General features: G+C 39.5%; 2 protein-coding genes across 3 annotated transcripts; one reads left to right on the top strand and one right to left on the bottom strand.

Annotated features, from left to right (window-relative positions):
• The first annotated feature begins 1,365 nt into the window (after positions 1-1,365).
• Positions 1,366-5,135, top strand: dtwd1 (DTW domain containing 1). Of its 2 annotated transcripts, XM_067495905.1 has the most exons (5): positions 1,366-1,621; positions 2,976-3,277; positions 3,483-3,620; positions 4,211-4,499; positions 4,635-5,135. In XM_067495905.1, exons 2-5 carry the CDS (start codon positions 3,020-3,022, stop codon positions 4,862-4,864), a joined length of 915 nt encoding a protein of 304 aa, XP_067352006.1. In that variant the 5' UTR covers positions 1,366-1,621; positions 2,976-3,019; the 3' UTR covers positions 4,865-5,135. The 2 variants fall into 2 exon arrangements, with proteins under 2 accessions (XP_067352006.1, XP_067352005.1); XM_067495904.1 differs by lacking the exon at positions 1,366-1,621 and having other exon boundaries at positions 1,657-3,277.
• A 66-nt stretch (positions 5,136-5,201) lies between these two features.
• Positions 5,202-16,788, bottom strand: LOC137120061 (NAD(P) transhydrogenase, mitochondrial-like). The gene is made up of 22 exons (XM_067495903.1): positions 16,629-16,788; positions 15,725-15,888; positions 14,796-15,025; positions 14,500-14,699; positions 14,320-14,407; positions 14,120-14,208; positions 13,828-14,015; positions 13,072-13,205; positions 12,790-12,981; positions 12,099-12,249; positions 11,643-11,804; positions 11,438-11,548; positions 11,160-11,305; positions 10,803-10,998; positions 9,724-9,957; positions 9,090-9,250; positions 8,704-8,883; positions 8,465-8,624; positions 6,803-6,884; positions 6,171-6,289; positions 5,702-5,817; positions 5,202-5,581 (listed from the first exon to the last, which is right to left on the bottom strand). Exons 2-22 carry the CDS (start codon positions 15,852-15,854, stop codon positions 5,435-5,437), a joined length of 3,216 nt encoding a protein of 1,071 aa, XP_067352004.1. The 5' UTR covers positions 15,855-15,888; positions 16,629-16,788; the 3' UTR covers positions 5,202-5,434.
• Positions 16,789-17,320: the final 532 nt, after the last annotated feature.

The following is a 17,320-nucleotide window of genomic DNA, read 5'->3' as shown; positions in this document are numbered from 1 at the left end:
ATGTTGCCGACACATATATATGGAGTCCACAAATACCTGAGATCACTAGGTTCACAGGGCATCTCTTTAGGCTCTCAAACAGTCAGTTGCTCTATTGATATGGAGAATAATACATTAAATGGTATATTGACTGTCTGAGCCAATCAGCCTTTAAACACATATTAAATATTAAATATTAAATATATCAATATTTAAATATGTGATTTTTATATTTTCATTTGACTAAATATATTGAGATTTGTTAACATAGAAAAGTGGATAATAATCATAAACAATAGAACAAACACTTATGAAATGTGTTCAGACAGTTTGTCTTTTATTATTCTTTGTAAAACTAATGAAAATTGAAGAATAAGGTATTTATATCTGGTGCCTTGACTCCTAATATAAATACATTCTATCCAGTCAAACAAATCTCAAATGTGATATCCATGTGTTTAATGCCAAAGGCTATACAGAGTATAAGACCAAAGGACAGCGCAAGGCAATCAAGAAATCCTATCTTTGGTAATAAAAGCTGCTAATTTACAATATTCTGTATGGTTTTGAACAGCAGATTCACTTTGAACCTGTGCAGGAAGAAGCTTCACATAGTACCATTACCTTATCTTGTGTAAGGCAGCTTGAAGTGATGACAGGTAAGCCTGATATATGAATAATGTGACTAATATTAATAAACCATGTTTTACTGCCATGATTCTTAAAGCAACCTGGCATAGAGTGCATTTGCTCACTCGCTTTGGCAGATTTCTGATTGCTTATCACAGGCACTGGAAGGTCTTATTCGATACGCATCTGTTTGCTATGCAAGTCTGCATGCAATTGTGTGGTTTATAAAATGTGTGACAGCCCTGTTATCTTCTAAATCTGATATAAAGCAATTGATTTTACATTGCACAAAGCACATCTTGTTTTGAACAATACAAAATTGTAGTTATATTTTACTAGTTTTCCATTTGAGCAGCCATTGGTAATCCAGCCTATTATTCACTCAATATCAGTTATGTCTGCGTAATTTGATTGATTAATCACTAATTTGATTTAAGATTTTACAAATTTAATTTTTTCTTAAAGAATTTTTTAATTCCTCAAGCACAAATGTGTTGATAGGTCTTGGTTCTGGATGGTGCAAATTCTGGTCAAATCCATTTTGATATAGTTTAATTACTACAATAATAACTGTATTTCTGTAATACAATGATTTATGTTTTGCAAGAAATAACAAATAACCTAAATGTATATAGGTATATGGAATATGTGGATTAAAGAAAGACCAAAATTTGAAAAATAGAAATTTTAGAGTTTAGCATTTGAATGTATTATGCGAACTCCAGTTTGTACAGGAAGTGCTTGTCGTTTCCTACAATCCTCACGTCATTTCCGGCGTAGAAGAAGAGGTTTACTTTTGGCTAGTTTTAATCGTAATTGTGTGATTAGTTTGCTGTGGATATAGTGTTATTTTGTGCTCGACTGAAAAACACCAACGCCAATTTCACTTTTCCTTTATATATTAGCCAACCGCAAAAGGCCAGTGTCCAGACTAAGGTTTGTTAGGAGCCGAAGCCACAGATGCTGTTGAGGAAGCTTGCTATCAGAAACTAGCTTTGGTAGCATCATTCAGGTAACGTTAATGTAACGTTAGCTCCGCTGCGTTAACTTGGACATATGTAAAGGGCAAAGTGTGCAGTGTCACTCAGACACAGTTACGCTCGGATTCATCGTTAGCTGTAACTGCATGTTGTTCTTTCAGCTTTCAAATGCTAATAACTGGGTTGTAGCTTTTGTTTCTTTTTTGGTTTGTTTGTCTCGCTTTACATTTATTGACTTCACGTAAGTAACGTTTTTTTAGTAACGAGTATTGTTAGTAAAATGTACTCAACACAGAATCATCTTTATTGTTTTATATAGATTTTTATTAGTGTCATGCATGTACAAATGCATGCATGTTTAAACAAACTATTTAAATATTAATTGCATTAAATGTTATTATTATATATATTATCTATTATTATGTGTTGAAACCTTTTTTTTAACTATCAGACTACAGCTAATGATCAATTTAATTATGGATTGACCTGCAGTTTATTTTCTCCATCACGCAATTGATTTGTTTCTAGAAATTCTGAGGGTATATCAGAAAACCACTGCATTTACCCAGAACAATTCCACAAACCCTTATAATGTTAGTTTTGTCTGACCAACAATCAAAGCTTCAAAATGTTAAAAAAAAATTTTTTAAGTAATTTAAAGGAAATGCAGCAAATCCTACTTTTGAGAAGCTGGAACCATGAAGTGTAATCAAAAGATTAAATGTTTCAGCACTAATTGCATAAATTGTTGGGTAGATAAATGCATAACAAAACATCATATTTGTACCCTCTTAGAAATGTGAATATGAAAAATTCAAAGTACTATTGCTGGAAAGTATTCTGTGTTTTATTTCTGCAGTAGCGTGACTTAAACTACTTTATATGGATAAAATTGAATATTAAGATATTTTGACTCCTGTAACAGTATTTAAATTTAGATGTATCGAGGTACCCAATGGTTTGTGAGATGTCGACAAATATAATTAAATAGTTCAGAAAAATCTGGGATTTTATATTGGGGAAAAGAAACATAAGAAAAGAAAAGAAACGTGTATATAGCCCATTTTTCAAACTACTGTGCATCATCATAACCAGGGAAATACAGCCTCCGGGCTACACAATATGGTTATAACAAAGTTCCAGCCATTATCCAAGTCTAATTACAATATTATTTACATTAAAATACCCATCTACTAATTCCATTGAAGTAATTTGCCTGCAAAAAGAGGGCTGAATAACCTTATTTTAATGCCACCCCTAACCTATTTAACAACTTTTCCACCTTATTGAACCTCTCATTTTTAAAGTTATATAAATGTTGGATTATTTTCATCTGCTAATATTTGCGTCATTTGTTTTGTGATTCTTGTTCTGCTATGAGTGTAGGTTTTCCCTGCTCACATTGGTCTGTCAACATTTAAAGAGCAAGTATGAGCAGCCTGGATCAGGACCAGCGTCTCCATCCTTGTTGCCGTGACAAAATAACAATTTCGAGCGATTTATTAGACACTCGTGAGCTTGCCAAGCAGCCTCTCCAAGGTCTAAAATTGGCATCACATGCAGTTCTGGAGAAAGCTCAGCAGAGGGGTAGGCTGAAGTGCTCCAAATGTGGAGGATCGAGAATGTTCTTCTGCTACACATGCTGCTCATTAATGGGTGTCAGCCTGCAAGAAATCCCTTTAATAAAGGTCAGTTAGAGGTTAGGGATCACTTGATTTTTCTTCAGAGAGGGGCATTCAGATTTAAAGTTGTTGCAATAGTAGTATGTTAATGTAGTGGAAAATGTTAAGTCATTTTTTTTTATATCAGAGCTATGGTTTTTTTTTTTACTCAGTGTGGTTGAATTGTAAATGTCTTGTGGACCTGACTCTACATGTTTTACATTGTGTTCAGCTTCCTGTGAAGATAGACATCATAAAGCATCCAAATGAGACAGATGGGAAGAGCACTGCAATCCATGCCAAGCTTCTCGCACCTAGTGACGTCACCATATACACCTACCCTTGCATACCTGAGTATGACAAAGACAAGGTCAGTTTTAAAAAAACAAGATTTAACTCTTACACATTCAAAGTCATACTCTTTATACCAGTTTATACTTTATACCTACAGTTACCAAATATTCATACTGAACTATCAGATAGTCAAACTATCGTTTCCAGATTCTTCTGAGTCTGTAGACTCAAAGGAGACAAGATTTTGTGTAAATAAAAATCCCAAAAACAGCACCATAAAGTTTAGTTGAGAAAAATAAATAATTCTGCAGTTTTTTTTCAATTAAAATGTTATTTTGAAACAAGAAATCCTAAACTTTCCAAAGTGGATGTGCGTCTCTCTCACTCTACATATAAATTAAACTAGGGAAAGTATTCAGGCCCCTTAACTTTTTCCACACTTTCCATACTTTAACTACACCAGCAGTGAAGAACACTTATCATTTACTAATCATTATCATGCAATGCCTATACTATACACTAATTTCATAACAATTTTGAAGTGTGAACTTTTTAATATTGTATACTGTTGTATATGTTCATAGTTTTTCAACTTTTTTGCTCATTTAATACTGTAAAAACCATATTTGCGTTACCGTATTTGCGCTGTCTTCTTGTTCTCGTCAGGTTGTGTTGGTGTTCCCTGGACCAAGGGCAGTCTCAGTTCAAAACATGATGCAGTGGTTGCATAACGGGACTGACAGCAGATCACACGACTCCTCTGACGAACCCTGCATAAAGAGGCTGAAAAGGGAAGAAGTTCAAGAGGCCGCACACACTGCAGAAAACCCAGAATCAGGAACCCCAGATCAAAAAGAAGTCTCAGAGTCAAAGGTGTATCCCCTTCAGAGGGTAGTCTTCATTGACAGCACATGGAATCAAACCAACAAGATCAGCACAGATGAGAGACTGCAAGGTAATCACAAAAGATTGCGCTTGTGCAGCTTTTCAAAGAGCTTGGATTGCTGGTAATTACTAGGGCAAATTTAGTTCCCCAGAATGTTGTTCAACATGTCACTGTGTATTCTGACCGACACATCTTCTCCTCCAGATTTGCTGCAGGTAGAGCTGAAGATGAGGAAAACTTGTTTCTGGCGTCATCAAAAAGGCAAACCAGACACCTACCTAGCTACTATTGAGGCTATTTATTATTTCCTCAAGGATCTCCATGAGCACTGCCTTTCTCTGGAGTACAACGGAGAGTACGATAACCTTCTCTTCTTCTACTCCTACCTTCACTCGGTTGTCAACAAAGCCAAGACTTCTGCTGGAAAATGTTGAGGAATGCTGTGAGGGGAAAAATGGAAATCAGCTACGAGAGGCTGTTATGAACTGTTGCTGAAATGTGGATTCACTTGCCAAGTGCAAATCCCAGTGTAAGCAATTTTATTTCGTAGCAGAGGGAAAAAAACTTTTAATAATCTTTTTTTAAAGATAATCTTGAATCAATGTTCAGGAATATACAGTAAAACAAGTTTGTTTAGAACTACTTAATATGAATGAGGTATGTTACTTGGACGATTACATTTAAAAATAAAATTAGGGTATTGGGTTTTTTCTTCTCACACTGATTTACTTGTTGACATCTTCTGAAATGTGCAAGGAACATGAGTTAAGATGGGTTTAAATATTTTTATTTACATGTCAGTTAATTTGTGTTTGAATTATTAATTTCCCTTATTTTGAAAAGCAAAGTCATTGCAAAAATCTTGGGTCCTCCTAATGGAATCACATTTGTTGCAGACCCAGTGAATCTCTCCAATAATATATATTGTGTCACCGCTAGAAATGCAATATACATCATTTAGCCTCCCTCTACATGAGGGAACTATTAGAATTGAATAGTGGTAATTAATAATAGGTCTCTCTGATCTTGACTTGGAGGCTGTCGCAGGTTTTCTTGGCATCTCCCAGCAACATTGATGTGTTGGGCTTGTAGAAAATTGGGTTATCTACTGCAGCATAGCCTACACCCAAGGTTCGCTTCATCACGATCACCTGTAGTAAAGTTTAATTTAAAAAATAAATACGAAGTCATTACTTTCTGTACCACATAACTGAGAATGTTGTGATATTGGTGCATAAATACATAGGTATTTTTATTAAATGCAGGCCAACCTGTTTGGACTTCCACACTTCTAGGACAGGCATGCCAGCAATTATAGAGTTAGGATCTTCTTGTGCTGCAGAATTCACGGTGTCATTGGCTCCAATGACCAGTGCCAAGTCTGTCTCTGTGGGCCACAGACATTTACACGTTCAAGCATAAGACAGAGGAATACACTAACTCTGAAACTGCGCTCGCTAGTTTCATTGGGTTCCCCAGCACCACATTTATCTTTCACTGTCATAAACAGAACCCGAGTCTCTTGACTGCATGCCTGGTTGCTAAGAAAACAAGACAGTCACCCTGCTAACATGGCATGTTATAATATCAAGACAACGCCAAGGCAATTTAAGAGTGGATGAAAAAGAGATGTGAATGCATACAACTCATTTAGTAAAATTTCACCTTCCTGCCAAAGTGACAGCCATATAGTAGTAAATACTGTAAATGCTCAGACTAGAAAATTTAAACAGAAATTACCTGGGAAGTCTTCATTGATCTCATCCATCTCTAAGACAACGTCATAAGGAACACCTGCTTCGGCCAAGAGGACGTTCAGCTGGCCAGGCATGCGTCCTGCCACTGGGTGGATACCAAACCTGTCAAAGGTAAACTATTAATTTAAGTGTCTCTTGATCTTACTGATCTGCATAAATGCATCTAACAATTTCATTCTGAACCAGTTTAAATTTGTGTTGATAAGCACAGAAAACAATATAAATATGTTAATACAAGTAGGGTTGAAAATGACTATTCAGCACAATGACCTTTTTCCAGTGTTATTTGATGATGCATATGTGAGGAAGTAGTTTCGTTTGTAGTTAGAAGAATGATACTATTAACTACTATTTTTTATATTTTACTACTAAATACATAGTTGCAGTTAAAAGAAAAAACTTAAATAGCTTTAGCTTGTACAATTGTTTTACAAATTATGTTAAAGCAATAAGTTATCTGAAAAGTTAACTTAAAATGGGAATGTACTTCTCTTTAAAGTCAATACTACATAGTTACTCTAAAAAGTACTCGTCACTTTACCAACAGGGAATACTGCATAATATATATTCCATTTGATAAAAGTTTTGATAAAGAGGATGAGCATAGATACTCACCTTACAGTTTTGCCCTGTTCTGTCAGCATCTTCACCATGTCAGCAATTGGGTACTGAGCTTTGGCTGCACACAGACCCCAACCTAAATACAGAATAAAAGACATTCAACAGCTGAACAAATTGTATCATTAAACTTAGCATATGGTTAGTATGGGACTAGAAATTCTGTAGTCCCTGTGTGGTTTATTGAGTCCATTATCAAATCACATTTCATATTATGGATATTTTCTTATGCCAACTCGGAATAAATAAGTATTTGATAGAGTTATTGTTCGACAACAAACGGTTATTCTTCTACCCCTCATATTTTTCCCTTTTGTCTTCGTCTCCCTCAACCACAAGTTTCCTCTGTATTAAATCACAGTGGTTCAATGGTCTGAGAGACATTTTTCCTAAGGAAAAACGTTTGAATGTGTGGTGTGCATTTGAGCTCCATGCGTGCAAAGAACTCTTTTCCCTGGGTTGATGTAACCCCAATTTAACCCTGGTGGTCAGGTGCCTTTTGGAGTTCAGCATTACCCCTAATGGAGTGGTTGTTTTGTTAGGTTTTGTTTCTTAAAAGCCAGCTGACCGTAACCCGTATCTTCCAATTCCCCAGACAACCAGAGCCTCTGTTTCCTCACTGCCATCCTTGGTTGTTGACAGTGCATGGAGACATCTTGAGTCTGGACTTAAACACTCTTATGACTTTTCACTGTATCTCTAATCAGACCAGCATGTCGGACCACACAGCTGTCCTTGTGTTAGTTTGGAGCCATTGGAAAACAACAGCAGTCCAAATATCCAAATTACTCACAGGGGCATCTCTTTATCAGGCCCCTTAACAACTATTCAGTTGGCAGACAAGTCTGGCTTGAGAAGCATATAATTCCTTACTCTGGCAAACAATACAGGCACTTACTTTTACCATGTCACTTGAGACCATGTGGCACTGGGATCATTTGTGGACAAACCGCTCCCTCTTGTGGTAACAATATTTTTAGTTAAACAAATTAATGGTCGTATCAGTCAGTCCAAGATCCTGATAATTTCCAAACACTGTGCAGCAGATCTGGAAAAGTTTTTGCAAACATTTTTGAGCAACATCTTGGCAGAGAAGTCAGCCTTATGTCAGATGAAGTTAATCAGATGAGAGAGACAGTTGATGTTAGTGATCTAGACAAGCTGCAAAGCTGCAACTGGAGAGTGGAGGATGATCCAGTGATGAGGCAATCTAATATTAAATTTCCGCTGCACCATTGTCTCTGATGTCAACCCAAACTTCTTTCGACACCTGTCAATCCCAAAGACTTTAGTCTTTTTCAGAGAGTCTGTATTTTCTGCTCAGGCATACATTTTAGCAATTTTACATAAATAAAGGAACAAGGATTAGACTTCAAATGACCACTAAAATATAGTAAAGTCTGTCATGGAAATTTCCACACTGCGGGACAAATAAATGTTTATCTTATTAGCTAACTAAAGACTTTAAGACCTTCTCAGAGTTTGCAACTAATTATTTGAAAACAATAAAAATTTATATGCAGCAAATGTTTTGTGTCAGGTTTCTGTTAAACATTAGGTAGCTGATGTTATGTTAATTTTAGTCAAAGTTGAGAAAAAAAAAGTACCCTTATAAATACTAGGTGGAGATTGCTCACAAATTTCTTGTGTTGTTTCTACCTGGTGTGATGATGATGCTGTTGGCTTCTTTTATTATGTCAATGGTCTGGTCCACATTAACCTCAGTGTGAGTGCCAACAATCTCCATGGGCTTACCACCTGCTGTGGAAGTGGTGCCATACCCACCCAGGATCACATTGGGCAGGGAGCGGTTCATGGCCTTTGAGGGAAAGGATAGTAATACAGGTTCAGGTCACTGCATACTGCAGGTTAATGTGGTTTTATTAGTGGCTACTCACCACACACATGATGTAGGAGAGGATGGCACCAGAGGAACCAATCAGAGCTCCAACAATTGTCATGAGATTGTTGTCAAGCAAGAAGCCTTCAGCACATAGTGCCCATCCAGAGTAGCTGTTCAACACGGTGATGACCACAGGCATGTCAGCACCCCCAATGGCTGCTGTCAGGGTTACACCCTGTGGGAAGAATGGAGAAGGTGTACCAAAAGTCAACCCACTGTATCATTCTGGAAAATGACCAAAAATGAGCATGGGGCTGAGTGTAAGCCAGATGTGAAAGGAGGAATTAGTCAGTGTAACACAGCCAGAGAAAAATTGTGTAACAGAATCACAGGACACCTATGGCACGGGCAGCTCTTTTGAGGGGAAGGACTTTTTCCTACCATAACAGTAGAAAGCCCAGACACTCCTAGTAGACATCCCATGCCAGTTGCGTAGCTGGAGCTGAGCATGAAGGGCACCATGCCTCCTACTGACGCTGCCATTAGACTGGCGTTCAACAGGTGTCGTCCCGGTAACATCAGGGGGGCTGAGTCCAGAATGCCTATAACCAGAAACATTTACAGAGAAGTGATAGGCACTCATACATTATAAAATTAAATATTTTGTCAACATAGAGCATCTAAGTATTTTTGAGCAGTTAAAAAGGTCTGAACCCCCAGGACTCAAACCCTCAGAGTTTAATCCATCCACAACCACAGCCAAGCAGCTACACCCCTACATTAGCCCTAACATACTATCAACAAACATCTCACATGATCCCCTTGATCACTTGCACTGCAATGTAAATTAGTAACTTGACATATGCACAAAACCCCCCAGTCCAGGCCTGGATTTACCAGAGAATCTTTGGCTTTGACTAGATCAAAGTAGCAATCTGTGCCAGAGAATGCATGCTCAGATTTTTATAAACAGATGACAGTGTGTCAAAGAAAAACAGTTAGACTTTAAATGGCAATAGTCTGAATTTAAACTCGTCACAAGAACTGCAGATGTTATAAATATAAGTAAAATGACCTTGAAGTTTTCCGTAGGCCACCAGAGATCCACTAAAGGTGACGCCTCCAATGTAGGTGCCCAGATACGCCACAGTCTTGAGTACACCCGCAGCTGGATGAGTGTCCAGGTGAGGGTATTCAATCATGAACTCGGCAACGCAGGTGAGAACAGCAGCCAGTCCCACAAGGCTGTGGAAAGCTGCCACGAGCTGTGGCAAATCTGAGATTTCAATACGCTTGGCAATGGTCAGACCTGCAAAGGAGATATGTAAATCAATCCAATAAAATTAAAATACGAGCTCTTTAATGATTTAATGTGTTTAACAGTGTCAAACACCAGATGCCAAATTTATCGTGCACATTTTCTTGGTTTGATTAGAAATTTACTATGAACAAAAGAGCAAATGGTAAAAGGAAGCAGCTGACATGTGTGTTCAGTTACAAAGACTGATCTTCAAATCTAATATGAGTTAGTCAGTTAATTATTTTAGTGTGTTTTCTTGAAGACACTGGAACACCAATTTAACAATGTGTAACCCTCATGCTCTGCTGCCTGTATGGGTGCATGTTGATGACAACATCGTTTATCAATTTGCTTGCTTGAATTTATATTAACATGTGCAACATTCACATAAAATGAGAAAAATCTGTATCTGGACAGGATGATTAATGTTCTGTTATAAATTAGCAAAAAAACAAAACAAAAACACTCTTCAAAGACCAGAGTCGCGTGCAAAGTTAATAGCATTTAACTCATTCATGATGGTTTTGTAGTCATCTAAACAACCTGCTGAACTTTAGTCCAAGCCTTATTCATTTTGTTTCTATTTACATGGAGACTAAAATTCCAAGACGCTTAGCAGTGTGCTTCCCTGCCATGACACAAACCAGCGTGCTTCCTAGTGGCTTTAGATGGTGAAAAACAAACATCATAAGCTCTGAAACTCAATGAGTCAGAGCTGTGATGCATTTTGCAGCACAACAGTCCCATCTACCAGCTACTGGAAAGGAGAATAGCTTTTCAGCTAAGGTGTGTCTGTGTTTGTAACAATGTGTGCATTTACATTGTAAACCTTCTAAAAACAGGATACTACCTACCCAGGGTTCCTCCCGTGGCCATGGCCAGGGACATCTGTGACAAAAGCTCTGGTGAGGGTTTAAGGGCACCAAGGGTGGCAGCAATGCCTCCTGCTACTCCCATCATGCCCATGGCATTCCCCAAGCGACTGGTGCGTTGGGCAGAGAGGCCTGCCAGTGCCCCCACACAGCACAAGCCTGAGCCCAAATACATCATCTGTGGTTTAAAAAAGAAAAAAGTCAAAGTACAGCTTATTTAATATTTACTGAGTTGTAATATAATTAAAAGCATATTTCAAAGTATGAATTAAGAAAAACAAGCAAAAAAAAATTAAATTACTCTTTAGAGCTAAAATGATGTGGATTTTGTCCTCTCACCTGCTCAATGCTGTATCCAGCTGCCACTGAAGCTCCGTAACCCCCAACAAATGCAGCCCCAGGCAGCATATATAGGTAGTTGTACTCAGGAGGATCAGTGGGACGTTTAAACATGTCCAGCATCCTCTGGGTGATCAGAAAACCACCTGCAACCACACACACCAAAAAAATATATATATTTATATACACATGCACACATACAGCACAAACTGTATTTAATCTAATATTTAAAGAATCTTGTTTCTGGTTTGTATTTTTTCATTTTTTTAGTGGCACACCAGCAATGTTTATGGAGGAAACAAAGGCAGCAGCCAAAGCAAGACTCTCAGGCAGAGAGGAGGGTGTCAGACCTCCACCCATCAGGACTAGTCCTCCTACTGCTGTTAGACCTGTCAAAAAAAAAAAGAAATTAAGATTAAATCACAAACACACCTATAACTGGTTTATAAATTTGGACATAACCACTTTACATTGACTTCCAACCTGAAATGGCATTGGTTACAGACATAAGGGGTGAGTGCAGAGCAGGGGTCACACCCCACACAGTGTGATATCCCACTATCCCTGCCAGGCCAAACGTAGTGACCATCTGAGTGAACGCAGCATTTGGGGAGATGATACCTAGACCCAGACAGGTGGACACGCCTACAGAAAGAGAGCAGAGCAGTGTTATGTTTGCCTGTCAACTGAGCTGCACATTTTTCTTTCAGAACTGTAAAGATCCCCATTAACATTTTGTTTTAATGCTCTAAGCAATAACTTAAAATGAAAATATCTTAAATTAAAAAAACAGTTTGGAACTATAGGTATAACAACTTTTATTACCAATTAATCCATTAAAAAAAACAAACAAAAAAAAAGAAAAACACTCTATCATCGCAAGTGGTTTGAACCGTCTGAACTAAGACAAATTCATGGATATGTACACTTGTATCTGACCTGCAGTGTAGATGCCGGCAGAGGTCAAGGTGCGGTTAAAGGGGGAGACTGTGGCCGATTTCTCAGCCTCCAACTCTGCGACTGTTTTCTGTTTTACTGGAGCTGGTGGGGCAGTTTTGGGGAGGGGGGATGGGAACATGTTCTTGCCTTCCTGCATTAACCAGAAATCACACAAGAGAATAAGTGTGAGAACACAGAGGGCATCCAAAGTTTTGCGTGAGAGGAGCACATCAAGGCCTAGGGGTCCTGCAATGTGGGAGATTTTGCCCAAATGGTGGGAGTACAGAAAATACATGCTCTTGGACTACATAGGAAATTTAACTGAACAAACAGCAATCACAAACCAGTTACTAGTGGTTTTGAAAGATAAATTCTCTTTTAAGGGGCCTGAATAATGCTTAGTTTAACAAGAAGTAAACTGATATGTCCTTTGGAGGTTGAATGCTTTCTCTGTCATAAACAGTGTGTCAAAGCCAAAATTCCTGGAAAAGTATATTTTGAAACGGTCACGACATTCTTTCAGGGATCCAACATGAGCTTTGCCCAGCTGGGATCAGGTTTTTAAGTATTCACTTGGTGCAGTGTGCTAGCATGATGGGATCTGATAGCTCATGCAGAGAGGGAGGGATGGATGCCAGTCGACATGAAGGCTGCCAATAGAAATTTACAACATAGTAAAAAAGAAACCTACCTTCAGAACAACAGTCCCACGGATGACATGATCAAGTGTTCCATAGTCAAAGTCATCTACAGGCTCAAAATGGAAGTATTCCTTGTCTGGGCTAATGGCCTTCAGCAGTTTCAGTATGTTATTTGAATACAAAGTGCTGGCTTGGGTGGCCATGCGGCTTGGCAGGTCCGTGTAGCCAATATGCACTACTCCCTAGTTATTTAAAAATAACACAATAATTAGATTACCATTGGTAACTTTTACATGTGTGACCAAGGATCCAAAAAGGTGTAAAACGCTCACCTTGTGATTATACAGCTCACCAGGCCTGGTTGTCTCAATGTTGCCCCCTGCCTCTGCGGCCAGATCCACCACCACAGAGCCGTCCTTCATTGACTCCACAAACTCCTTCTTGATCAGAATGGGAGCCCGCTTCCCTGCATGGAAACATATTAGATTTTTTAATACAATTAAATTATTATAATTTAGGCAACAGGAAGGTCGGCTTACCAGGGCTCCACATTAATGCAGGATTAGTTAACCTTTGGCCACAGGGAGGCGGAAAAACATCCATTCAACCTTTTCAAGTCATTTTGGCTAAAGATTGTTAGCAATGAATGGTCTACTTGCATGATGAAACAGAAGATTATTGCTTTTACGTGAAATCGGTGTGTCTGACAATACATGTTCCATTAGTTCAACGGGTTTTGGCTTTTCCCTTTAGGGGGCCGCCACAGCTTGTTCGGCACGTTGATTTGGTAGGATTTTTTTTTTTTTTTTAACATCGGATGCCCTTCCTGCTGCAACCCTCCCAATTTATCCAGGCTCAGGACTGGCACCAAGGTGGCCCTTGGTGGCCGGGCCTGGCCACACCTGGTGGGATGGGACTCAAACCCGCTGCCTTCTGCATCCCAACCCAATGCTCTAACACTGAGCCACCTGTTCCAACATTCCGTTTTTTCGGCTTTATATCTGGGTATTTTACTGTGAGGTGGTAAAATTTTCGAACCGTCATCTGTCAGTCAGTTTTCAAAGGGAGAAGATACCAATGCAACTGACCTGGAATCAGGGCAGTGCTGATGACAATGTCAACCTCTTTACACTGCTTGGCGAAAAGGGCCATCTCAGCTTCAATGAATTCCTTAGACATCTCTTTGGCATAACCGCCAACACCCTCGCCAGACTCTTTGAGGTCTACTTCTAAAGGCTCTGCCCCAAAGGATTTGAACTGCTCCAGAGCTGCTGGCCTGACAGTCAAGAAACAATCAGGTTGTCGTCAAAATTACTACTATTCCAACCATCAGCACTTGGTATGCAGTCTGAGTCATAACACCACCCACTTCCCCTATACCTAGTGTCAAAGCCTCTGACTATGGCTCCCATCGACTTGGCTGCCCCTGCTGCTGATAAACCAGCCACTCCACCTCCAATGACGAGGACCTGCATAAAGCATAAACACAAGGATGAGACTCACCGTATCAAATTTAATTTGTGGAACACTGAGAAGAAAAAATAATGACTAAAAAGCACTTATGCTGACTTGCACACTACCTTAGCAGGGGGGACTTTTCCTGCAGCTGTGATCTGACCAGTGAAAAACCTGCCGAAGTGGTTTGCAGCCAGAACCACAGCCTTGTACCTACAAAACATATATTCATGTCACATTTACAGTAACAAGAGACTCTTGACCAGGTACACACACATGTATGTAAATGTATACTTTTACTATACCCAGCAATGTTAGCCATAGAGCTGAGTGCATCATAGCCCTGTGCGATGGTAACTCTGGGCACCTGATCCATGGCAAGCACAGTGCTCTGTCTCTCTGACAGCTTTTTCATCAGCTCTTGGTTCTGTGCTGGATAAATGAAACTCACTAAGGTGGACTTTGGCCTCAGGAGGTCTACCTCGCTCAAACTGGGGGCTCTGACCTAAAGCAGAAAAGGGATATTATAAATCGTGAGTAGAAATAAAAAGGTACGTAGAAATTCTGTAATTTTAACTATAGACAGCAGATGTACATGTACCTTGAGGACCAAGTCTGAACCAAGGGCTCCTTTGACATCAGTGATGGTGGCTCCAGCATCTTTGTACTGTTGGTCAGAAAACTTGGACTCCTCTCCAGCTCCGCTCTCCACCTGCACTTTGAAGCCTTGTTTGACAAGTGCTTGCACCCCCGCAGGTGACAGCGCCACACGACGCTCATTCTGTACTGTCTCTTTAGGCACGCCAACCACCACGTCCTTGTAAAGTGCACCTAATCACACAAATGTGATAATACAGGTCTACAGAACACCCAAGGAATTCCATGGTTGTCAAAGTATTTCTTTCTATTTTCAGATAAATATTAGAGCATACAACAATTTAACATGAATTTATACATTGTGAGTGACTTTTGCAACCTTGTGCAACAACACCACAGACCATTGGTGTGCAGCGAGATTGTGATGTGTTGCTGGGAACAGAGTCAGGTTACACATTTCTCCCCATACACGGCATGGTGACCTCGCCACCATGGAGACATAATTAGCAGGTGATTGGCTCTAAGCCAGCACACCCAGACCAGGCCTGCATTCCCACCAGAGACATTCAAACAATTAAATTCAAATATAAAAAGTATTCAGTAACTTATCTGAGTCTTCATCAAAGTCATAAGTGCCACACGAAACAAACTCACACAAATGCATGGACAGAATCTGCCTGACAGCCGCTAAAGTTTCATGTGTCACCTTTAACTGACCTCACAGTTTTACATGTGAGCAGCACCTACAGCTCAGTAAGCAAAGTTACTACCCGATTAACAACAGCAGATTTAGATTTATATTTTATTTTGTTTAGCAACTAGCTGGAAACAGCTGTTGTCCTTGAGAAATCCAAACCAAAGCCAGGATTCAGGCCCAGCCTGTCCTCTGTGAACAAAACTGGAGTGAAACAAGGACACTTGTAGATTACCCACCTCTGGAGGCATTATGGTCCCATAACACAGGGAAAGTCCTGAAGTTCCTCCTTCCAGGTATCTTCCTACACACTCCTCGCTGGAACAAAATGCCAGAAGAGCCAGAGATACTGCGCAAGAGGGTCGACATGGCCACCGAGTGTCCTCCCCTTGACTCCCTCTGGCTGGGGATTTAAACACACACAAGCAGAGGCAGGTGATAAGTTAACACTACTAATGCATCTGCTGTCAAATAACTAAGAAGAACATTATAACTAACTAAGAAGGTCTTCCCAGTTAAACACTCAAGCTTTCTGTGGTACTAGGCCTACAGACAGACTAACAGCTCTGCACCACCCACACACACCCACACACACACACCCACACACACACACACACACACACACACACACCCACACACACCCACCCACACCCACACCCACACACACACACACACACAAGATCTGGAATGATGACGGCACAGAGGGAAACTGTTCCAAGTCTGGTCTGGAAGTTATTGGTGGGAGCAGAAAAACAACAGTTTAGGAAATGCTATGTGGCTGGAGGGGGCAGCTCAGCATTTAGACACACATGCACCTTACAAATGTGGTCTTTACAAATATAATCTCTTAAAACACATTTACACATATGACCAAAAAGAATGTGTAAACTTATGCTACTCTGCCTGGTGGTTTCATTTATGAGCCAGCTGTTTATGATGTAGTTAAAGTTTTTCCATTCTTTCAATAATTCATTCATTCAGTCACTGAACCACAAATGGTGTCTTTCATTCACCACATTCTCTTTTAGCCATTTATTCTTAAATTTAACGACTGCTCGGTTGATATATTATTCTCAGACCTGCCTTTCAGATTTCCAGAAAGAGCAGCGTAATGACTCAACCTTCCCTCGGTAGCAGACTCACCTGAGAAACGTCCTGTCCCAAATCCCCCCCCTCTACATGCAGAGACGGACGAACGACCTTCCACAGTTTCGTTACCGCTGCTGCACTATTTCTGTATAAATAGCAACCCACGTGATTTCACTCATGACCACTCTTGAAGCAGATAAACGCCTTTCAGCTGCTGCTTAAAACTCAGACAGACGAGAAGCGATTAAGCTGGATTAACGCAAAGCTGCTCATTTTATTTTGAAAGGGTTACGATAAAACGGAACAACTTCCGTAGCCCCCTGCCTTCCTACGCAGCATTAAATCAAAATGATGTTACAGTAGCAAACATATAATTGGTTAAAAATTGATACGTGGGTTTGTTTGATTTTTTAAAGACTTTCTGTATTTTCCTTTCTCTATGGAAGGGGATGCCAGAGACAGGTTATAAATTGTTGGACGACTATGACCATTTCCTGGATTTCAGAGGCGGAGTAGCTGGATCCATTATAAAGAATGTTCTATCATCCAACAGGACCCTCCATCGGGACTGATATCGTATCTTTATAGATTTGTATATGTGTAAAATTGCATATTCTAAAATTAAAAACAATAAACAAACTTTCAGAACAGTCATTTTTCCATTAGAAATATTGTTTGTTTGTTTGTTTGTTTTGGATGAGCTTCTTTAGCCTAGTGCAACACAGTAGTATTCTTAAAAAACTAGA

This window comes from Channa argus, chromosome 2 (assembly GCF_033026475.1).
Source record: "Channa argus isolate prfri chromosome 2, Channa argus male v1.0, whole genome shotgun sequence".
Lineage (NCBI taxonomy): Eukaryota > Metazoa > Chordata > Actinopteri > Anabantiformes > Channidae > Channa > Channa argus.
The sequence above is the reverse complement of the archived record's forward strand: the minus strand, read 5'-3'. Positions and strand labels throughout refer to the sequence as shown.

What these genes read in the sequence shown, in the direction of transcription:
- LOC137120061 (XM_067495903.1), bottom strand. Translation starts at nt 15,854, where the DNA reads ATGTCGACCCTCTTGCGCAGTATCTCTGGCTCTTCTGGCATTTTGTTC. An exon ending in TCTATGGCTAACATTGCTGG is followed by an intron (nt 14,408 to 14,499) that starts GTATAGTAAAAG and finishes TATGTTTTGTAG; the next exon opens with GTACAAGGCTGTGGTTCTGG. An exon ending in TCTCCTACATCATGTGTGTG is followed by an intron (nt 8,625 to 8,703) that starts GTGAGTAGCCAC and finishes TTTCCCTCAAAG; the next exon opens with GCCATGAACCGCTCCCTGCC.
- dtwd1 (XM_067495905.1), top strand. Translation starts at nt 3,020, where the DNA reads ATGAGCAGCCTGGATCAGGACCAGCGTCTCCATCCTTGTTGCCGTGAC. An exon ending in AAGAAATCCCTTTAATAAAG is followed by an intron (nt 3,278 to 3,482) that starts GTCAGTTAGAGG and finishes CATTGTGTTCAG; the next exon opens with CTTCCTGTGAAGATAGACAT. An exon ending in CACAGATGAGAGACTGCAAG is followed by an intron (nt 4,500 to 4,634) that starts GTAATCACAAAA and finishes CTTCTCCTCCAG; the next exon opens with ATTTGCTGCAGGTAGAGCTG.